The sequence below is a fragment of the Atta colombica genome, unplaced genomic scaffold, assembly GCF_001594045.1.
Source record: "Atta colombica isolate Treedump-2 unplaced genomic scaffold, Acol1.0 scaffold136, whole genome shotgun sequence".
Taxonomy (NCBI): domain Eukaryota; kingdom Metazoa; phylum Arthropoda; class Insecta; order Hymenoptera; family Formicidae; genus Atta; species Atta colombica.
The window spans coordinates 10,534-35,443 of NW_017259224.1; the positions used below are offsets into that span (position 1 = coordinate 10,534).

Consider the following 24,910-nt stretch of genomic DNA (forward strand, 5'->3'; position numbering starts at 1 on the left):
TTATTTGTAATTATAAATTATAAATTAATTAATATTAAATAATATAATTAGAAAGAAGTATTTTCAATTTATCAAGAAACGTTAGAATGCTATTATGAAAATTTCCTTTCTCTTATTTACATTAATTATACATACAGTAAAGGATTAATCTGGAGATTCCATACTCATAGGATTTTTCCATCAAAAATTGTATTTCTACTGTGTAAATGAACTTGTAGGTTGAGCCATACACAGCGCAGTTCAGTAAAAGGATATTTTATGCGCATTATTGTAAGTGTTCACGAAGCCTATCTCCTCTTCTCTACATTAATTCAGCCGCCACACCATGCATTTCCCGTTAAATGGGATAGGCGTGACCTAAACGTACAAAAAATTCTGGTTTAACACTTTATTAAGAAGAAATCACAATCTTTAATATATCTTGAGAAGATTTAGAATATCTTATGAAGGATAAGGCAAATATATATGAAGAGTATGAAGGATTAATAATTAAAAACTTTTAACAAAATAAATATTTAACAAAATAAATATTTAATTTTGTTAATAAAAAATTTACATTAAAGTTATCATATTTAATAATTTTTAATAATTTAAAATTTATAAATCTAAAAATCAAGTGTGCTTTTATGAGATCCACTCATGCATCCAATACCGGATGTTACTGTGTCATCTTGCTCTCGTTGAGACGTATCTTCAAACTCGGGTGGCAAATGTAAAATCTAAAAACAAATAAATAATATAAAATAAATATTTATATGGCACAATATATTAATTTGAGAAACAAAACAAAACATTAAAATCTACTAACTTCTATAAGAAACTTTTTACGGCGTAATTTAAATGCTAAATCTCTGTGTTGTGAATTGCCATGTGACAAACCATTTAATGCACACAATTTTTTAATGTGCAACAAACCATGATATTCCTTATACAATGGATTAAGTGCTTTTGCAGATCCCGCAAACGATTCCAATCTAATTGCTATATCCGATATGTGTTCAATTCTTTCGATAGCGAAATTCTAGAAAATAATAAGCTGTAAGAAGATTGATCGTTGTAAAGGAAATAATTTTTTGATACTTACGCTATTGAAATTATTAACTGGTATTGTTACTATGCCGACTGCATAGGAATTCCTTAAAAGTGCTCTGAAGCAATATAGGAATTTTAACAGATCACTATCAGAATATTTCTCTGTGTCACTAAGCCATAATCTTGATCCCAGAGAATGAATTGCGATTCTTAAAATTTTCTTTGTTTTCTGTTCTGGTGTTTCAGAAAGAAAATATTGTCCATCGCGTAAAGTTTTTTCTACAGTACATAATAAGTCAGTATATGCAGCGTTCTTAAATGTATGACTACTATTTTCATTTAGTGTCATTTCCTCATTAAATTCCCATTGTTTTATATCAGCATGTTCTAAGAAATCCTTTTGCATCTGCTTTGTAAGATCATAATAATGACCGAATATTTGACCTCCCATAGGAGTTGAATCTACTACTTTCATTTTTTGATATCGCCAAGCTATTTTCATTGGTTCATCTTCATTATTTGTAGTTTTCGTATGCTCCTCTGAATTATCTATAACTGCAGGCAATCCTGATACAAGATGGGAAGATTGGACATCTTGAGACGCAATCAGTACAGGTTGAGATACGACTATTCCTTCTGCCATAAAGTATTTTAATACAGTTTTAGCATAGAAGCCATATTTGTCCTCCTCTGAAAAGAAATATTTCTTTAAACATATGCACAAATAAACTCCTTCAGAATCCCTGCACACATTGTAATGTATATCAAATTTAAAGATATTATCTTGAAAATATTTAATTCTACATCATCTGAAATCTGATGTACAATGTAATGTATATGTTGAAAAAATAGTCAAATTAAAAAAATTATTTGTTTAATATGAATTACTTATTAAAGTGTGCATAAATTGAATTTAAAAAAGAAAATGTTTAACATAATTCCATAAAATTAGGTCTAAAGGAGTTGAATACATACACTACCATTTATAATTATTTGAACGACAGATATTTTATATTTTATTCCAATTTTGAAAGTTAAGTAAATATCTCTTTCTTTTTTTCCTATATTTATTAACACAAATAATACTTTATTAGAACAATTGGCGTTATTTATGTTGTATATTAGTTGTAATTGTATATATTCTAAATTCAAATTATTAGATAACGTTTATCGAACTATCTTTAACTATTCTTGAATCAATATTATACTGAATATTTCTCATCGTTTCATTGTTCTATTACAATCTATTGTTAATTATGGATTATTTTTATTCATAATTATAATAGATTGTAGCAGAAAAATAAAATAGAAAATACTCAATATCAATTCAAGAATAGTCAGAGATGAAGTTTCGTTAACATTGTCTTAATAATTTAAATTTAGATTACAAATAGAAATTTAGATTATTTAAACTTACAATTACAATCAAAAACAAAAATAGCAATCATTTTGATACAATTTTAATAAAATCTTATCTATGTGAACAACAGTGAGACACTAACTTACTTAGCTTTTAAAATCAGAGTAAAGTACAAAATATCTATTGAATAATTATAAGTGATAGTGTATGTATGTATATGTGTGTAGCGTTATTAATATTTAATCTTTAAAAGAAGAGAAGATACATCCTTTGGAGGCTGGATAATTATTGATTCAAAGCCTATTAAAAAATCAAAAGATCATTCTGTATATATAATACATATAGTCAATATAGCACATAAACTAAAGTAATAAAAAAGCATCAGCTTTAGATTTTTTATATTCTTGCAAAAAAAGATGTATGAGTAATTCTCCAAAACTTACAATATTCAACAAGTCTTGAATAATTCATATGCCTATTGCCCTATTGCCAGTTAAAGAAACATAAGTATAGAAATATACATACCAATTAAAAATATTGAGCCAATAGGTAAACCTCCGCCAATTGAACTGTCTAAAGAAGGTATCCCTGTTGAAATAAGTAACTGTGAATTTCGTAACGAAGGTTTCGTGCCTGGTATTATCGGAAATTTAGTTTTAAGTCTTGTTCCACCCAAAGCCATTGTTTTTTCCTTCTAAAGCCATCCAGTAGATATCTGAAATATAATTTTAAAGAGTATTTGAATATTGCAATCTGCAACTGTTTGTGCAAGTTTATTTAAATTATATAAAAAGTAAAATATTTGCAAGTAAATGTCACAGTGACTTCTTTGATATTTATTGTATAAAAAAATTAGACTGATGACGAAATATGTTGTTGTGAAATAAATCTTATTAACTGTAAAAAATAAAATAAATAATTTATTTGCTGGGAATAAAATTTACTTTGCCATATTTAAATAAAGACTTATTTCAGTAAAAATAAGCATTACATCTTATAAATAAATTTTTCTAATAAAGTATCTTTTCTCAGTGCATATTGGAAATATTTAATACACCTTATTAAAATTTTTTCTACTTATTAAGCACATGTTCAAAATAAATGTAATAATAAGTCTAAGATAAATTTTATTTATCGATATTTTATGATAAGAAACTTTATATAATAAACTTAATATGTCAACCTACATCAAACTTGTTTCCGTAAAATTTTAGAAACAAACTTTTGAATCCGTAGAATTTAATTTTGCATTTATATCGATCACTTGCTTCTGCTACTTTCAATAAGTCGCTTTCCATTTTCACACAAGTGATACCGAATCTAAAGTTATGTATTTTATATTCAGATAATTACGTCATTACATATTTATTCTTGCTTGATTACGATTATCGCATAACAACAATATAGGTTTACAACCTAACCTCACTTTTGATACGAGTAAATAAGATTCTGTAAAGCACGCAATCTTGAGTTTGTGCAAATTATAAAAACTCACAGTTAAATCTCACTTGTGTTAAAAAAGGAAAGTACATACATTCAATTGAGAATCATCTAGAATTATCTGGATTTTGATGTAAATGAAAAGCAATTAATGTTGAATCTCATTTTGTTACGCAAAATACTTGTTTTAACTTTAATTTTTCAAAACAGTCTAAATTTTAATTCAGACTATTCCAAAATTTTTTTTACGATGTTTTTATACATTTATAAAGACAAAATTTGATTCTGGCAAAAATTCGGAGGGAGTAAATCGAAATAAATCCATCAATCAAAATGCGCAGTACCATAATTGAGCTTATCACGTTTGCCACATGCACAAGGTTTTGAAAATCCTTGATCGACAGAAGTTAGTGTTTCTTTCTCTACGATATTCGATCTTTCCTAAAAATGATTACGCCTGGTAGTCTCACTCGAGTCGTACTTCACACGAACGGACGAACGTTCGAGAAACAATTAGTTGCATGCCGGTCTGTGCTTTCTCTCCTCGTTGGTGTAGCACTCACTAATCGCAAGTCATAAATGTGGAAAATAGTCCGGAAAAGTCATCCACGAGTCTCTTCGAGTTTCTTATAACATATATACGTTCCGTTTTCGACAATGGAACACGAATCAGCACGAATCAGCACGAGGAATCGTTCCAGACGCTAATACCCATCATGATCGACGCACCGGTAGTGGCACTCGTGGTATCCATAGTAGTACCGATGTTCGCCGAACGTTGACGCCACGTTGGACGAAGCCGATCGGAGGTCGACGGTTTCTGACGGTTTCTCGCGTCGCCACCGGAGCGCGGCCGCGTCGCGGCGGCAGTAATTACGGTTCGCCGTTTGAACGGGATGCATGTTCGTCCCGTTCTGTCCTACGCGCAGTTCAGTTAATGGTATCGTGATCGTGCGCTTGCTAGGAGCCGATCCGATTAAGCGCCTGACGTTTCGTCGCCGGGTGCGATCGCGCGCGAGCATCCATGTGACAGAGAGAGACGAGGAAGCGGAGAGAAACAGAGCGAGAGAAAGAGAGAGAGAGAGAGAGAGAGAGAAAAGTAAAGAAGAATCGTCTCTCGCGTCGCCGCACCGCGCGCGACAGAGCGGACAGGACGATCGTAATATCATATGCGTGCGCGCGCGCGCGGGCGCGCGTGCGTGAATGTATGCGCGAATCGAAGGAAAGTGAGGTTATGCAATTGTTTAATACGATCGTACACGCGCTCGATGCCGACGCTCGATGACATGTGATTCATCGCGACGGTCAAACCGGGTCGAGTCCCGGAGTGTCGGCGCAGTGAACAAACGTCTGCGCGCCGCGCGCGGTCCAGTCGCGTTGCGCATCGAGTTGAAGTTGCGCGCGGATCGGACCCAACTAACCCAACGTCATATCGTTCGCGCGTTTAATCGCGAAGTGTCTTCTGCGGACGTGCGTGTTTGCGGCGATCTTCGTTCCGAAATGTCGAAAATCGGAGCGATGTCGAGATAATTACAATAACTTCAAGAAAGACGCGAGACTTTAAGTGCGAGAGGAAAGACACGCGGGAAAGAAGATTTTAAATTGTCCGAGAGAAAGAAACGAATTTGTTGTCGTGCGCGCGCGCTCGCGCGTGAGTGAGTGGTGAACTCGGATACTCCGGCGAATGCGCGCAAGAGGAACTCCGAGGAACTCGTGCCAAGCGTTGAAAGCACTCTTCCCTTTCTCCCACCGTGGCTACCGACTCCTCGCGCCCCTCTCTCTCCTTGACTCGCGCGCACGCCTTCCGTCCCCGCGCCGCGTCGCGCCAGCGTCGCCGAGCATCGCCGACGCGTGTTCCCGACGTTCCCATCTCGGTCTCTCGATCCGTCCGGCGTCTCCCTTCCGCGCACCGGTGTGCCGTTTGACGACCTCTCGCTCCCACCCGCTCTCTTTTCTTCTCTTTCTCCAGACAAGCGGCAGCACGCTGCCCTCGCTCAACTACCTGTTGTGACGTCCAGCGCGCTCGCGACGCACCGGGCAAATTCGCCGTAAATACCCAGCGTCACGTCGACGTTCACCCAGTGTGTTTCCTTCTGACCGACGACGTTCCACGTTAAACGTAATCAATCGCGGAGAGACTCGATATATACGGTGTTGTACGAACTATCTCTTTCGGGGACATATTTTCATCGAGAAGGAGAGAGAGAGATTCGTGCCGCGCAGACGGCCACCGCGGGTGAAGGAGGTACCCGATTGTGAAACCGCGAAAGTCGCTTGTGTGTGTCGCGGTTCCCCCTTCCATTCGGCATCGCCGCGACGAGAGTAACGCGAGGAAGCGTGAGGCGGAGCGAGACGGAGAGAGAATGAGAGAGAGAGCGAGGAGGACAGCACGCGTTCGTAAGATGGAGAGAGAAGGAGTGCGCGAGAGAAAGGACTCGAGCGGGCTCTTATCGTCAAGTTAGTCGCGCGCGGCGAACCTTCCGTCCCACCGTTGTCGAATCTTACGTTGCGCGCGTTCGCGAGAGTGACAGTCGCGAATCCCGTGACCCGTGTTGCCAGAGAGCTCCGCTCGCGTTACTCGCGTATCGGTACTGTGGACGTTTTCATCCCGGTGAGTCTAATCTATCTACTAAGTGTTATGGATTAATTGTGAACGTATAAATGTAACTATAAATGTGATTGTAAACGTGCAGTCACGTACGAAATGTGCGGGAATCGTTGTAATCGTGCGGTGTTTTGATATCTGTACTGGGAAGAGCAGATCGAAGGGAGAGAGAAAGAGAAAGCAGGCCGTGCGACGACGCGCGCATTATCGCGCGCACGGTCACGTGGATCGGGAAACAAAAGGCGAAACGCGACCGTGTTCATTGATGACGAGTCCGTCGTGTCGATGCCGCGCGCGCCGCGCCGGTGGCATCGCATTACGTTAACTCTGAAGTTGGCGCGCTCCGCGCCGTATATGTGCGTGCGCGCGCGCGAGGAATCTCCGGTCGTAATAACACCGAATTGAATTGAAATCGTTCGTTTCGCGTAACAGCAGTGGAATCCGTCGCAACAAATGCCTACGAGAGACAAAGGAAGAGACAGTCTTACCGTCTTGGTGAAACCAGAGTTTATACAGAGTTATATCGTTCTCGCGAGAAACGTGTGAAGCGGACTGTACGTGTCGATCTTGACCGCGGTCAAGCCCCGCGAGAGCGTGACACCGCTAGATCGCGCGGCCAGATGCTCCCCTGCGCTCGGAAATCAGGAGGTACAATTGGAATCGTCGGCACGCCAGTGGGGTGGATGCGGAGGATGCGCGTCACGCAAACAACGGTGAGGCCGATGGTAGAGGACGACGCGCGGTCGGCATCGCGCGTTACAATCGACCACCTTGGTGGCAATCATTGAGAACTGGCTTATCCTGCGGTGGATTTAGGGGGCTGTATGGAGGCCGGGGGGCTCCTGCCCCGACAGCCCCCGCAAGGCCCCCCCGGCGTCGCCCCTGGCACCATCTCTGTGTGCGCGGGCCAGGGCCCGAACGGGCACGCCGGCAACGTCCTCGGCCAATCCGCGGTTGCGATTCACGAATTAAACGCCGGTCAGCTGGGCATTACCAGTCAACAACAATTGCACCTGCAGCAGCAGCAGCAGCAGCAACAACAACAACAACAACAACAACAGCATCAACAGCAGCAAATGGGTCAAGCACCCGGTATGGGTGAGGTACTCACCCCGAAGAGGCAGGCGATCGTAGACCGTCTGCGACGAAGACTCGAGAATTATCGGCGCAGACAGAATGACTGCATCCCCAGGTTCGATCAGAGTTTCAACGGATTGTGCGAGCAGAACATACAGGACACCTTGGTGCTGAAGCAACGCTTCCTCGAGAGCAAGGCCAAGCGGCAAGCCAAGAAGACGGACAAGAAGCAGAACGATCCGATCGGTCTCTCCAACGTTCACATGGTGAGACTTTTTCATCTCTTTCACTCTCTTGCTGTCTTCTTCGTTCACTTCTTCTCTTCTTTTTCTTCTTCTGCTGCTTCTTCTGTTGCTTTCTGCTGCTCGATTTCGTCGTATCGAGCAGGCGTAGGTGTTCCTACGCCGCTGTGGGAATTCGAACTTGTTACAAAGTCGGCGTTTCTCCTTCCTTCCTTCCTTCCTTCTTTCCCCTCTGGGTCTTTTCGCCCTGGAGATGGAAACGCGCGTGAGTGACGCTCGTCGCGTTTCGCGACGAACATGTCTGATATATCTATATTCATATATGTTACCTGTGCCCGGAAAAAATCCCGAGATACTCGCACGAAATTTTGCTACGATCCTTCAGTAGGTTATAACATGTGGATGACTCTTTTTTTCTACGAAAATTTGCTCAATATTTTCAAACGCACAAGAACGATATTACCTTTTCAAAAGACGCGCGTCACATTGACGAACATATGTGATAACGCTTCATCATTGCATATCTGTTGCATAAAGTTCAGTATACGAAAAGTTTTGATAGTACTCCTTCTAAACTTTGCACAAATTTCATGTTTCTCTTGCTAAATTTTTGAAAGATATAAGTTGCGATGCAAACATATTGGAGAAACGAATAAACCTAGTTCATTAGAATCACGAAAGCAGAATTGATCGATTGTATTTTTGGTCTGCATGCGATAAATTCAGTCTCGAAAGTTTCTGGAAAAAGAACATATGTTGCTGCGTATTTTATCATTGATACAAACAAGCAATTGATTAAACAAGCATCTCTTATATAACTTATTCGATCGGTAAAACGGATTAAGAAGTCTATCTATATCGATATAATAAGATATTCGCTAAATATCTGAATTTTATACGCTGAATATCTTAATTTTATATTTATTAACGTTATTCAGTATTAATTTATGAAGTTGAATTATTTTAGTAAATAACGTGTTTATATCAGTCAGATTAAAGCAATTGCGTAAGATTTTTATTTTTTAATGTCAATAGTGTAGAAATTTCTTTTAAAAACTATTTTTAATCTGACAAAAAATTAATTATTCTTTAGGCAAGAATGTACATGTATATAAACATACATACACACATACACATATATATATATAAACACACGTCTTCCACTCTAAGTCCTTACCTTGAATATTTTGTAAATGACATTTACATGTTGCAGATAAAAGTTGTATAGTCTAAAAGAGAATAACTAATGATAAAAATTTTTGAAAAAATTGAATTTTTAAGGAGATCATAAAATTTGTATTACTTACTAAACCATATAATTTTTGTATAACAATTTATTGTTTATTATTTTAGAATCCCCTTAAAGTAAAGGTTATCATCATTTTTTATATATAATAGAATTATATGATTTTTTTTTACATAACAATAATTCTTCTAGTTATTCCGTACACAAAAGATTAAAATACTATATAAATATCGAAAATTTAATAAGTTATAATATAATTTTATTCTAGCATATTTTACGATGAAATATCTCGTAAACTATTCATTTTTTGTTACTTGAATATTTTTATGCATAGAATAATATATCATGAATTAATTGGTATAAAATAAACATATAGAATGTCTCAACGTGAAGGCAATTGCAAGAATAAATTACTAGAAAAAAATTTGTTAGTTCGATTTAATATTGATAGCTGACATATTATCTGTGGATACTGAGAGCAACACATTTTTTTCTAGTACTTCACTCTTGTATCGCCGTTGCACGTTGTATGCACGTTGAAAGGTTTTTTATTATGCTTATACTTATTTCGTAAATAATAAATTTGAAACGTGTATATTTCGAGAACAACAAATTCAAATAATACTTTGATACCAATTTTAAGCGAGCAATAAATTTTTATACTGGTACTTTTGCACTGATTGCACGCTGAAAAGCTTTTCGTTGCTATTTACACTTAGTTATTTCACAAGTATGAATTCGAAACTTGAATATTTCGAGAGTAACAAATTTAGACACCATGATATCAATTTTAAGATGTCTGTGAAGCTAATACTTTTACTATTAAAAAAAAGTACGCCAGTATGCCATAATTAAGTGTTGATTTATTGCTCTAGTCCTGAATTGTTCTTTTCCATTCGCAGGAAATTAATTTTAAAAGTGAGGATGATGTATATTAATAAATTCATAATCGGAATATTCTTAGAACAATTATTTCTAGAAACATTAAGATCTAAACTAACCCAGCAATTAATTGTTTTATAATTTTTAATATATCTTATTCTTTTATAATGTAAGCACCACTACACTTCTGGTAAGGTTTTTTTTTTTTCAACTTAAAAATGAATTTAGAATCAGAATATTTTTAGAGCAATTAATTCTAGAAACATTTTAAAACCTAAACTAGCCCAGTAATTAATTGTTTTAATGTACCTTACTCTTATACGCGAGCTAGCACCGCCACATTTCTGATGAAGTTTATTTAACTTAAATAATAAGCACAATAAACTCAAAATTAGGGTATTTTTAGAGTAATTAATTTAAACTTGACATAGGTAATTCTAAGAGTATTTTTCGGTTAAGGATGGGATCAGTCGAAATCAGATTTAATCAAAATGTTAAATAATATCGGAAAGATATAGTATCGTGATATTTAAAATAATTTTTCTGGAAAAACATGATACAACTAACTTAATGATGGAACAACAAAACAACATTGAAGATACGTTTTGTTTTTTTTTTTTAATTTAATCTTTTTCCTATGTCTGTACTAATTAGAAATTTAAGTTCACATAATTACTGTTTTTATAACTTGATTAAAGAAATAAAATTGCAAATAAGATAATAAAATAGTAATAAAGAGGTATTAAAAAATTTATGTTTATTGAGTTGTTACAAATATCTGTATCTATTTGATAGACATTAATTTATATGTAAGATTTTTCGCAAGTATTAGCAGCATATTCAAATAAAAGTCCTAGTACTACTATCCTAGTACTACTAAGTAGAAGTATGAATTTTTTCAAACAATTTTATTTCTCTCTCTCTCTCTCTCTCCCTTTCTCCCTCTTTCTCTTTCTAAAGTAAGCTGATTGCTATTTGATCGTGCAAGCGTATAAACTAAAAAAAACTTGTTTATGCTTTGATAGGAATCGAATAAAAGAGACTTTAGAATTTTTTTGTTTAATCGTATTAATCGTGTTTTTACTACGTTTGTCGACTAAATCGATGAATTTAATATGGCGTTAAAATCAAGATGGAACAGGTGGACGTATGGATCGTTAAGGTCATAGGTCATGCTAGTTTCCTGTAGGCGTTCGATTCGAGACGTCCCTGCGTTAACCTTGGCTTTACGTCAATGCAGAGGCGTTCTTACGATCGCCCTTGTTACGCATAACGTCATTGTTATGAACGTCCCGCTCAAAATGTTTACATAGAGTTTACCTTTTCACACATTCATATATCCTACACAAATATTTATCTTCTAAAACAAATTATGAAAATTATGAAAATAACAAATTATAATAGATGACCCAAGATGCATTGACGCACATTTTTGCGACGTAATTTAGTCCAGAGTATACATTTAGTTTTAGGAAATGCAAAATATTTTATAATTATTATAATTATTTTATAAAAAAATGAAGAGATTAAATAATATTCTAATTAAGAAACGTTTCCAAAAAGTGTCCGCTAAAAATATTGTCGAACATAATAGTTTCAAAACAAACATTATTAATATGAAAAATATTGCTCAGTAAACATATTGAAACATAAAATTATTCAGAAAACATGCGATGTAATTAATTCACATAGGTATGAATCAATGTACTATAGTATTTATTACTCTTTGAGAATACAGTTTATCGAATCGATCATCGATAATTGGGATTGCTTTAAAATTTCACTTGGATTTGTTGAAAGCAATTGGCTATTCAAATATGACAAAACGCGCTCTTTCGTTTGCCATAATTATTACGTTGTCAACAGCATGTACGGGCATGTGATATTAAGTAATACGTAAATGCAAACGCGTCACCGTGGGGGCGCGCTTTATAAATGTCGCGTGCGGCGCAAAGATGAACGATAACAACTTCCCCGCAGCGGATGACGTTGGGTCATCGGTGTACTGTATGTGTAACGTGACGTATGCACACCCGTCCTACGAATCACCGTCAGCAATAAAGGTGATAGGTAACACACTCGCGTCATACGAAACTGTTGCTAAGTTGGTATAATTAATTCGCATGTTCGTAAAGGAAAGACTGGTTGATATATAAAATGACGAAGAGATCGCGAGAACATTTATCAATGAATTTGATACCGGAAGTTAAAGTACATAGCTTGCGAGATTTCATATTTTTGTCGATGTACCTATTGTATGTATTTGCTTTCATTAATGAAGAGAAGGAAATTAGCTCTATACGATTTTATACGATTCTAAAGAGACGAACGTATCGATTACTTTGTGTAGATAAAGAACACAATTTCCTTAACGTTTCTATTAATTTCACCAGTCATCGTCAAATTTTTCATGCGTTTTGTGATATTTCAGCAATTAAAAAAAAACATATTGTTATAAAAAAAAAATCTAAGAAATAATAATTTTCTTATTCACGAATAGAATATACTTGTACACGTATTACCAAGTATTACGAGTAGAGAATTATTTTCTTTGTTCGCTATCTGTAGTCACAATGTTTACAAGTCTAATTCAGGTATATAAGATTAACGTATCTGAGATTAATCATTTCGCCAAGGAACAAAGTCACCCGTGCCAAGCAGCTTCGTACTCCGTTCTCGTGATATCGTCCGATTGATAACGCATTATCACCAACGTGAAACGGTGGAGTTGGACGCGAGAGGTGGGAGGGAATCGACAGGAAACATTACTCGACACGATGTAACAGGATCGCCGATAATCACGCGTACTCGCGCAGTTTCATCCTCTCTCTCTCTCTCTCTCTCTCTCTCTCTCTCTCTCTCTCTCTCTCTCTCTCTCTCTCTCTCTGGTTTCAAAGCTACCTCGCGTACGCGCACGTGTCCAGGTCGCAGTGCGTGGAGCTGCGTGCCCCGCGTTCCACTCATTCATAATCGTAGTGTCGGCGCGCCACGAACAATGGTGCGCGTGAACGTCGGGCCACCACGAATGGCGGGGGAAAGCTGTGGGAATCGCGATTTCCGCCGAGGAGCTAACCAAAGCGGTGAACCAGATCCTGAACGCGAGCCGCTCCTTCCTTTCGGCATTCTCGCTCGACCCGCGTGCTCTCAATATATTTGTCAAATCTTGGAGAACGATTTATGCAACATATATTGTAGATCGACTGTTGAAATTTTTAGGGATAGAGTATCCATTAAATATGATTCTGCGATAATATGATAATGAAGAATTATAAAATTTGGTCTATTTTGAATGAGTAAAAAATTCGAAATATCAATAATTTCGTAAAGACATTTTATTAAGTTAAATTTTATTAACACAAGTCAATATCACTCTTTGAAAAAATTTCTCAAGTAATAGTCTCTAACTCTATTTTATAATATTGTAGAAAATAATACAAAATACAGATGGCTACGTGAAGTAATAACATTGTTATTCACGTGGGAATAGAAAAGGAACATGCATAATTTATTATTGCAGAATTATCATTTATATAACCGGATGCGAATACGCTTTCTATCTATATTATTTTAATCTAAACTGTTATCTGTATAATATACTGTGAATTCACTCCAACAAAATTTCATCGAATTATTAATGTTAATTTTATTAAAATTCGAATAATAAAATTGTTATGAAATACATTAGATATTTAGAAAATATCAAGAAAATTGTCCATGCGTTCTAGTACGTTCATACTTAAAGTTTATCAAACTTGAATAACACTTGAGTTATTTCAGTCACATGAGCAGAAGATAATTTGCACCACTGCTCTAGTTAATATCTCGTGATTCTCATGTTGAGTATAAATGAAATTGTTTCTGGTAATTATTAAAATCTTAATATTTCTTGCAATGTTATAGAAAAGAAAAATCCTTTTTAATTTGATAATCATTAAATCTCTCTTATTATGATGTCGCAAAGAAACATTGGTTTTACACATGTCTCAAGATATGAAATAAATTCTTAACATGCGGATCCACACGAAATTGATTTGTCATTTACTCGTGACTCGTCCGTATTCAAAGTCGTGAATGACACGTGTCGGATGTCAGAGTCACGGCTCGCGACAAGGATGTCATTCCGACTAGATCGCCAGCGGTGCTCAATCAGCGGCGCGCGAAACACGATCGAGCGAGCAAGCGATCGGTGCGGTATTGCACGAGAGAAGCTTGAGGTTATTTGTTCGCGTTCATTCTTATTCTACCTCGGGAGTGAGTCACTTGCTCAGCGACAAACGAAATCGACGAGATCAGTCGCAGTGGCACTCGCCCTAACGGATGAAACACTGTTGTTTTGAGCGATTTCTGTTTTGAATATAAATGCTCAATTCTGGCAATTGATAATTTCACAATACATTTTATTACAGAATATCGTATTCTACCTCATTGAATGTAGAAAACAAAATTACATAAAAGTCTTGAATTACAAAAATTAATCCTTTGTTGCATTTGTTGGCTATGTAGAATTTCGTACCTTCTCTCAGCGAATCTGGATCATTGAGTTTCAATGCAATTTTTAATACTATTGTTCCAGACTGTAAAAGAATCGAAAAAAAATTTTTACTTATGGAAGCTTTAATAGCGATTTTTTTATTTTATAAAAAATTGGATTATATTTGTTTATTTTTTAAATTTAAATTTAAATTTATCAGTTACAATTCATAATCGGAATATCCCTTGTCTTCAAAATCAACTTAACTGGCGAAGGATTAATTTATAATGTTAGTTTTATAAAATCAATTTATTCATTTTTTATAGTCGTATTGTACAGTTCATTATTGAAGCAAGTTTATTTATATTGCTCGTTCGTTTAATCTAAATCACACTTAAAAAAGCAGTTTTGACATTTTATATTAACCGGACTCATAATTGTGTAAATTTCGTTATTGTTTTAATCAATTGGAAATGTGCACCAAAGATAGCTTGATTAAAGCTTTCTATTTTATTTTATAATGATTCGTACACAATTATGTAACACTACAACCCAATTTGGCTTATAGTTCTTTATTGTTATTATTTTATTTTTAACAAAAAATATTTCTTGTATTTATTATCGTCTAACTAAAAATCTTGTAGTCTTTTCTTAAATTCCTTTAATTTTCCTAATATGATGTATTCATATTTCTATATTTTACGTAAATATTTTCGCGTATACTGAACATGCAATATGTTTAATATTGCGTATTATTAATAATATAATAGTGTAATTATTATATTAAACTTTTGAACAATATTTAGAGATTAATTTAGGGACACATAATTGTTCTTTGGATTTGTTTTTAATATTTCAGTTAGAATAAGAATAAGCGAAAAGAATTACGTGAACCATTCCTGTGCTATGCTATTGTATTCGTCGAATTTAATTGTTGTCGAATAAAAGAAAGAAAGAAACTGCAGGAAATAAGAGAGATTGCGGTATTTTAGTTATACTTTTCGGTCGGACGAAAACGACCACAAACAGTCACGTCTCGTGCGTCTCTAATATTACGCGAAATGGTCGCAAAAGATCTTAACCGACCAAGTGGATAGCAATTTGTTAGGACCAAAGAATTTTTGCTAGCCGTTTGTTGTATGCGCGCGCATATCCTTTTTCCATCGAGAGTGTTTCCTTTCGAACCGATCGAGAGAACTCAACATTCGTTTCAGCATGGTCATTATGCTGGCCCGACAACTCTCATTATGACCCATTAGTTGAACGCCCACCGACAATTTAGGACACCGTATAGATCTGAGATATTAGACGTCTCGATTACTCGTCTTCGTAGTGTCAGCCCGTAACAATCGAATTTGTTGCACGACATTTCACAGTTTTGTTGGGATTGTTTAGCAGTACGACTGCTAAAAGCTAGGCGGACCCAACCTTTTTAGACCCGTGTTTATCGTCGCATTTCTGCTGGAGAAATTGACTGAACCAATTTTGAGACGCGACACGGTTTAATAAATGGATTTTGAGACTCTCTCAATCTAATAACGTTAACTTATATTTGCAATCGCGATTCAACTGAGAAACACTGATAACATCTATCTTGAGACACTTACAATTCGAGTTCTTTTCACAATTCAACAATTGATTTTTGAGAGATGATTGTTTATGTACATATTTGTAATGTTTAAATCGCGTGTAATTTGAATATCAAATTGAAAAAAAATGCAAATATTATTCGAGCATGCTGCAACAGTTTTAATAATTTAAATATAGAGAAGAATGAAATGATCTTACTTAGGTTAAAAAAAAATAGAATTTTAAAGTTACAATTTTTTCAATTTTTTCTTTTAAAAAGATATTGTAGATTTAATATGATCGATAAGCATAAAATGAAAGGGAAAGACGTTTCGGGGCGACGAAGAAAACAAAACGAGGCCAGTCGGACTTTCATTCCACCTACAAGCGCGTTCGCTCACGAGGCCTGCGCGCCTCCGTCAAATCGGTACCGTTCAACCTTGGACGCGATACGACTATGACGAAAAAGACAGAAGATACCGGAGGTAGTGGTATCTGACGACACTAAGACTTTCCGTATGCATGACGATTTGCATCGCGCGTGAGCACTGTCGATTAACCGAATCGTCCACAGCAGTGGTTCTCACTGAATCACTGCACTAAGGAAGCACCGAATCCATATCAAGCAAGAATGAGCATTTACAATAAACATGGATAAACTTAACGAACTCTTTCTTTTAATATGCTGATAAGAAACGAAACATATTCATCGATGCAAGTTTGAGCGTTTGTGTTTGCAGCGCCATCACATCCACATTCATTGAAGTAAGTCCGTCATTCGCGCTGGTTCACGTTGTTTGTTTGTCCGGATCCGACTTTAAACTAGCGATGACGAACGGAATTTCGTGGAATGCCATTCATGTTCAGAACGAGCATAAGGACTGATAACGATCGAATTTTATCGTAACGGTTTCAGAAACTTGTTCGCCGTTGCATTTCTATATTTGATTTTCGCACGCATAAATGCGTTATACAAGAATTTCGATGCAAAAGCTACATTCTCTTCTTTTATCCTCTCTCCTTGATATTAGATATAATAAATGCGTGTCACTTCTTATTCCACATTTAAATAAAATATCTAAATGTGGAATAAGAAGTGATACGCATTTATTATATCTAATATCTAAATCCAGATAATTTATAATGTTATTTCAAATTTCAGAAAGCTAAGACTGAATTTTTTTATACAATATTTCTTATAAGGGTCCATTTTAATCACAATCTTATATCTCAAAATCCTTAAGTTTAAGACAACAATATTTCAGACAAAAGTTGCTCATTTTTTTTCATTACGTATTTTACAAGTTATGGAACTTAATAGATCAACACTTAGTTAATCCGCTATCTTAAAGCAATTAAGCTTGAAATGAAAAGAAGATGAGCTTGAGGATAATGTGTCAATCAAAATCATCGTCTTCTCTTCATCTGAACATCTAGACATCCTTGAGCGCGCAAAATTCTGGCCTCGTAATTTTTATTATACTCTTCCCATTCAAAAACTATTATATATAGTCTCGATATTTTTGTATTAGACTATTTGTTTTAAAATATTACAAAAAAATATGGCTTTAAAATATTTATTATCAGAGATGGTATAATATTTATTTTTAACTGTGTATCAACAATATTATGATATCTAATGAAATTAATATTCTTTGTAATGAATATATTTGATAAGATGAAAGAACATGATCCATCGAAAGAATGGTACGTGGCGTTATAATAACCGATTTATAAATAAATATGTTAATTTGTATCGAAAATTAGTTTCTTTTCTTTATTTATCATTCTCTACTATGTAATATCTTTAAATATTATAATAATTATGTGAAGTAATTTTTGTGTAATAACTACTTTTATCAATAGGCGTGATAACAGTTTCACTTTGTAAAGTTCGATAAAATTACAACGCCATCAGCGACTCGCTGAAGCGTTATCTTTGTGAAATGCAGATTGCCTTGTATTCGATTCGCAGAATTTCAAGGCTATATCGGCCAACACCGATGTTTGCGCGATAATCAGAATTGTATATGCGCGCAAGGTTGTCAATAATGTTCGAGGAAGCGCTTCCAGAAGACACAAATTATATTCAGACACAAACGCACACACGCACACAAACACAAAAGTTCACTTTGGCGAAGTGGTTGAGTAACATGCGAATTACCGCATATCGACAGATAAAACTACGCTAAAGCAGTATTTTGTAGCATTATCAGTGTTATTATCAGCATCGATACGCCATCGAAAATACCTAATATAGAATGTATGTGTTCACAATGTTGATAAAATCTCACAAAGTCTTAGTTGAAGTGTAATTATTCTTAAACTGTAATTTGTCGATAATGGCCACTTTAAGTGCTATAATAATGCTGCTATTACTGTCTTTGAACGTCACCTATTGCCAAGGAGAAATATCAATCCATATTTCAAATATTACAACACCGTAGATTGGAATATAATGCGCGTCGAATTCATCATGACGGTTTGCTCATTGTTGCGCTTGGGCGAAAGATAACGTTATCACGATAATTAATATAAGATATTGATGCAATTATTTTTTATTACTATATATATATATATATATATATTTAATATATATATATATATATATTAAATCCATATATTCTGATAATATAGTGCCTTTCAATAAGAGACACACATGACACGTGACACAGTGCATCATTTACACCCTTGTTGATCGCTAATATTAAATAGGGATGAAATGATCATTGTGTTGTACTGAGTCGTTTGTTGGAAGGCACCCTGTTATATGTATAGACAACAGTATACATGAACCTATAGGATATTACAATCGACGCAGTACTGGTAAACTATTGACCGAGTACTAGCTAAGTACTGAATGATGACTTGGACCTACTACTAAGAGATGATACTGGCCCAGTTATTTTAGCCAGTCATTTGCCAGTGATGGCCCAGTAGTGGCTAACAGAACCTTTGCTATCAGTCATAACGTTGGTTAAGCGTTGATTTCGTTGTAACTGCTAGTGAATTCCCTATATGGGAAATTAGAGATTTAAATATTAACAAGAATAACGCAAATAATTGCCATCTTTGACTTAATCTAGGAGGAGTCTTAATCAATATTAAAAAATCGCTGAGCGCTCATTGGATGGTAGCCTAATTATATCTCAAATTAAATTAGATATAAATGAATTAAAGTGCGAAATAGCGAGATTACATGTCACGAAAGACATTTTCGCGATCTTTTTTGTTTGTTCTCTGTTTAATAAGTGCAAGCGTGTTCCTCTGACGCGCATCCTGCGGGATCCGGGATATGCCGATACGACGTTACGCGACGAGATATGTAATGAACCTTCTTGGAACGTCGGAGACTGGAATTCGTGGTTGTGTTCCGACCACCCAAGCAGTTCCGCCGGACATGCCGAGCGCGCCTCTCGAACGAGTCGAAGTGCGATTTCGCTTCGGCTTGATTAAGTTTATGAGTGAATCGCGAGCGCGATCATAATCACGTACGCTGTACAGTCGGTCCTGTGTACCCCCCATCTTTCGAAACGCACACCTTAGCTATCTGCGTGCAGCTTTCTCGCCAGGGAGGGAATACGATAGTTGCTCTCTCTTCATTGCGAATAAATTGTAGATTTATTTAAAGAGGCATTATATAGGAGTGAATTATTTCACCAACTGCTGTATAAAATCTACATTACTCGAGAGGGTTTTTTTTTATTTTTTTTTTTTAATATAATTACTCGCGTGAGATGTTTCTGACATTTCAATATTATATCTGATATTAGAATTTTCATTGTCCTCTTTTATGATTTACATGTTCTTTCTATTTTGCAATCGATTTTGCCCTGCCAAAAATATAGGAGATTGTTTATAATATTGCGTATCCTATACAGAAACTTGGAAATGCATATTTAAGATAAATATAAAATAAAGTCATATATTTATCCTCTGTTTATCTTTATCGACGATCCAACGAATACCAATGAATTGAAAATCGATAAAGAATTATGATTTTAAAAAAATGAATGGGACCATCTTCGAGACCTTTCACCGGTGTTTCTCAGCCGTGACCAAGACGCAATGCAACACAAAAGCCTCGAAATGCATCCGCTGTTCCGAGAAACGTTCGTCTCGCGGACATTCGTAGGTCATTGGCGAGATCTCGAAAACGAGCACACTCGTATAATGCGTGCGTAGGTGGGTTCGGGCTTCTCTTCGCTTGTACACATGCGACCGTTTGATCGTCGCGTGCGAGGGACGAATCTTTCTCTTTCTCTCTGTCTTTCGGCTAGGTGATCTCTCTGGCACGTAATAAACACGGGAGCAAACCTCCGGCAACGATGCGCAGACCAGGGACTGTCGGAGCCCCTTAAGAGTCCTCTACATAAAAGTCGTAGATGGTCGTGGAGTCTTAAATCGTAAGAAACTGATCAATTCTAATCGGGTATTCTCCTTATATTTGATTGTGATTGGTTGATTTCCTACGATTTAAGACTCCACGATCATCTACGACTTCTATATAGAGGACCCTTAAAATGTGCTTACGTCTCTCTACAGAGAACAACGCGCTAAACACGGCCAGACACGCGTCGACTTGCTCGATCTCTGGGCGGCACGTTCGTGCGTCGCGTCGGCCGTTCGAACCATAATGCCCACCAAGACGTTTGCCCCTTTACGGCTGCACTCGGACAAGATGGAGGGTGTTACATTCCGGACGTATGACGCATACCGCCGAACGTGCTTCGGGCGATCCCTTTCCTTGCGACCTTGAGACTTTTCAGATCTCACGATGCTGTCCGCTCGGACATCGCTCGATTTTTGCTGTTCGGCATTTAACGGTTCGTTTACGATGCGCCTTTCTTATGGCGTCGTTATAGTATTGGGATAAAAGAGATCGGTTCCTATATCGTCTGCGCGCCACGAGGTTCCTTGTATTTTACATAATGCGCTGTATGATATGACAAGTATGCATATATAATGTAATGAGATTTTTATACGGACCGAGCCTATGCGAGAACTTGTATGGACGTGAATTTTACAGTGTCTTTCGGATTCTGTATTCTACTGATATCTCTTCTCGGCTGCTCACATAGCTCTCGAGAGCGCCCGTAATGAGCGACAAGCTTAATCTGGCCGGTCACGTACACGTTGGATGATCCGCACGACTATATGAATACGATATCTCTCGGCAAAGAGTTGAGGCTCGTCTCCCTTATAAAATCGACTCATTTTATCATTACTCCATCATTGAATCCTAATCGTATCCGAGATGCTCCTAGAGAGAGGTGGGGGATTCGTTTGTACAAGGATCTCTCTCGCACGCGAGACAAATAATAATTATGGTCATTGTAGATGGGAGAGCGCGAATCCACTAACCGTGATCATACATGAAGAAAATAAATGTTCCGCAATAAAGGATCTCGCTGTGCGCGCTACTGCCGACATGTAACGATTTACCGCGCCAGGTGCGGCGCGTTCTATCCCGCGACTTTCATTACTCGTGCCTGGCGACGTGCGTTTTAACGGCAAAAGAAAAAATACGGAATTCATCACGCGACGAGAGATGATGAAACGCGTTATGCGTCTAGATGAAGTTACGGATACCGGAGGTAATGCAGTGGCGTTGATGACCGTGTCGGCGTATACATCGCGCGAACATTTAACTCTAATTGGAAACCATTATTTCCCCGACAATCGTGAAACTGGATTCGGGCAAAAATACACGAGACGTGAGCTATCTACTGTGAATCTTTCCCCGGTGAAAATCTGTGTGCATGTAGGTTTGAAATACTCGATGATTTGAATGTCTAAATAATCGAGACTTTGATTAAAATTCCATTAGCTAAATTCGAAATACAATAACTGATTTACGGTTTGACATATTTATATCAGAGAAAGCTTGGTTTGAAAAAGATATTAAATGTGAAGTGACGGAATGCATATAGGACATTCTATACATGTTTAATGAAATCTAGTTTGAAAAAAGAATCGTGGTTGTTTACATAATGATTCATCCGACAGTTTAGAAGCTAGTTTAGAAGTTTAGGATTTCTCGACAATGTCTATTCTACGTTGGAAAAAATTGAGCACACCGGTGTAGACAATGCAGCCTCAAATTCAGGTTGCCCAGCGTGAGTTCTTTGTTATATATCTGTGCAGGGTTCTCTTGACAAAATCAAAGAGAGAAAGGAAGAGTATCGCCATTATAGGGGATACCATCGGAATAGTAATGTAATTGTCCTGAATATATTCCTCAGCTTTTTATCGTATATAATCGCGAATCTTACATATGTAACATCTATAAAAATAAGCACAACGAATTATTTCTGTATGTAACAGTACTTTGACATTTAACTTGTGAGTACTCTTATTTAATGTGGAAGAAATTAATTGCGTATTAATTATTATCTCGAGAGATATTTTGAAAATAAGCAATTTTTTTCAGGACTTATTGTCAGTTGATAATTAAAGGCTTTCTTTTCTCAAGATAGTTCAAAGTGCAATTTTCACAAATTGCTTTTTTCAAATTATTACAAATAATAGAATCATTGGATACTCACATAATAATAAAACATAAATAATCTAGGAAAACCTAGAAAACATGGAATTTCTTTTTTATCCTTGGAAAAAAAAACAGGGATTTTCATGAAATAAATTTATTAAATAAATTTTTAAATTTTAAATACTTTTAAATTTAAGTGATGTCTATCTTTCTGAAAACATTATTTCTTTGATTTACTTTTTTGATAATACAAAGAAATGTTGACAGTCGCAAGTATATACATTCGCCTATATATATTTATATACATTTTTGTGTGTCTCGCATATTTTTACAAAAAAAAATCGGGGTGAAAATAGAAGACAATACTTCATAAATTAGCTCACCGTTGCTATGTATATTTTAGTGAAATTTCCTTTTATTGTTAAATATAGGCTTCAACTGTAGAAAATAATAGATATTCGTGGAAACCTTTTCTTTTTGTACTAATTTGTAATATACATTTTGTTTATTTCACTCATTGCACTTCAATGCATTTTAAAATTGTATTAAAAATGTTAATGGAATTTTAAATAAGAATATCTGGAAAAGCCAGGAAATTTTCAGGAAATTTTTTTACAAGATTTCAGGAAACATCTTGTATAATCATAAAACGCGATGAAAGATTCAATAATATTGGCATGCGATAATTTGTAGATTATATCAATCAAAATTTAATTTGAGCTAGATACTAGTGCGAAGTGCAGATTGTTATTGATCTGTACACAGCTTGATTCATGTTTACTCGCGAACATTCGGCAGATATTAATAATTTCGCACGCAAATCGAGAAACAACACGAATTACAAAGCTAACATTAGAATATGTAACATTAGATATAAATGAGATTCGTTATTTTGCGCGTAGCTATACGAATAATACATTTGAAGAAATAATTTAGACGTTATATCGATTCGCGACATATCACTTCTCAGAACGATCGATTCGCACATATCAATTTTGTCTAACAAATGATATAGATAATAAATAATATTTTTCCGTCTTTATTCATTTATCTAACATTCTACATCTAATTTTCGACATGAAAAACTCTTTAGCTAATGATACATATACATATAACGTTCAATATTTTGTTGAACATTACTATAGAAGTGTATGGTATTTAGACTCTTAGACTGCAAGTTTCCTTTTTCTGAGAAATTAGAGTCCACCGGTAAAAGATCGCCATCACTTTTTAGAAGAAAAAGAATCGGGGTCGCGTGTGCGAACACAATAGAAATGCACATGTCGGAATAATTCGTTACGATCCTCGCATGCAAACGTTTTTCGCTCGCGTACACACCCCCTATTGTCGTATAGAATCGAAACCAGGCTACTTGGTATGAAATTGTTACGCTTATTACTACTGGCATGAAAATCGCCGGTTTAATGAGTAATCCCCTTATTTCGGCGCGCAACGGCAATATAATCACAGTCCCCGCGGTTTCCTTTCTTTTTACAATCGAGGACTTTAGTAAAACGGATATTGCATAACATTCATGCGTTGCACATCCGTCGTCTTCGGCGATTCCCCCGCGCTTTTGCGTGACTCGCACGGGAAACTTTCTCCTCTCTCTGCGGACGAGCAGCGTAATAAGAATTCGTACGCAAGAGATGTATCAATATATAAGCTTTATGTTCCAACTTGTTATTAAAATATTAATATTTAATTTAACGGTGTCTGTGAAGTTGGCATTTTATTAATTTAAAAAAAATAATGATTGTTCCGGTAACACTTTTTATTGTTCTTTCAAAAATAACAAAAATGTTCTGCATTTTTAATATCAAACAATCAAAAATAAAGAAACGCTTTTTATTAACTTCACGTTTGCAGCACGACATAACAGCCTCTAGAGTACCAGATGTGTCATCGAATATTACAAGTGTTTTTTTTTTAAGCTAGATAATTATTATATGACATTTCAGGACTAAATTTCAACAATTAATAATTTTTTACACAGGTTAGAATATTCGAACTCTACGGAAACGTGTCGACCCGATAATTTTGAGCATTTTTGACAATAGTTCTGACATGTTCCGTTCGAGTTCTATACGAATAAGTTATTATCAAAGTTCCGTTTTATAAACATTTTTGAACAATTTTAACTATTTTGATTTGTATATAACTGATGTAAATAATAATTAAAAACAAAAATTGATAGAGCTTTCACATTCAAAAAAATAATAAATTGAAAAAAATGATTAATTAGGTGCTAGGGTTGGTATTATTTTTGCCAACTCTCCAAAAAACCTAGGGAATTTTTTGGAATTTTATCCGCTTAAAAAAAACCCAAAATGTGAGTTTTTTGGGATTTTATTGGAGTTTTTTTATGAGAAAAATAAATTTTTTAATCAGAATCACATAAATGGAACATATTAATATTAAATGAATATATGTATAAAATAACTGAGCTAATATAATTTTAATATATCACATCGATTTTAATAATTATATATATAT

At 35.7% G+C, this 24,910-nt stretch overlaps 2 protein-coding genes across 3 annotated transcripts in view; one reads left to right on the forward strand and one right to left on the reverse strand.

Moving 5' to 3' along the window:
• Nucleotides 1-605: 605 nt before the first annotated feature.
• Nucleotides 606-7,622, reverse strand: LOC108684609 (elongator complex protein 4). Of its 2 annotated transcripts, none has more exons than XM_018189023.1 (5): nucleotides 7,549-7,622; nucleotides 2,918-3,107; nucleotides 1,085-1,722; nucleotides 809-1,021; nucleotides 606-719 (listed from the first exon to the last, which is right to left on the reverse strand). In XM_018189023.1, exons 2-5 carry the CDS (start codon nucleotides 3,072-3,074, stop codon nucleotides 606-608), a joined length of 1,122 nt encoding a protein of 373 aa, XP_018044512.1. In that variant the 5' UTR covers nucleotides 3,075-3,107; nucleotides 7,549-7,622. The 2 variants fall into 2 exon arrangements, with proteins under 2 accessions (XP_018044512.1, XP_018044511.1); XM_018189022.1 differs by lacking the exon at nucleotides 7,549-7,622 and adding an exon at nucleotides 4,177-4,573.
• Nucleotides 4,992-24,910, forward strand: part of LOC108684608 (neurogenic protein mastermind) — a 197,459-nt gene continuing 177,540 nt past the window's right edge. Inside the window, exon 1 of the mRNA XM_018189019.1 lies at nucleotides 4,992-7,780. Within this exon, the coding sequence (XP_018044508.1) occupies nucleotides 7,262-7,780 (519 nt within the window). The 5' untranslated portion in view covers nucleotides 4,992-7,261. The remainder of the gene's footprint in view (nucleotides 7,781-24,910) is intronic.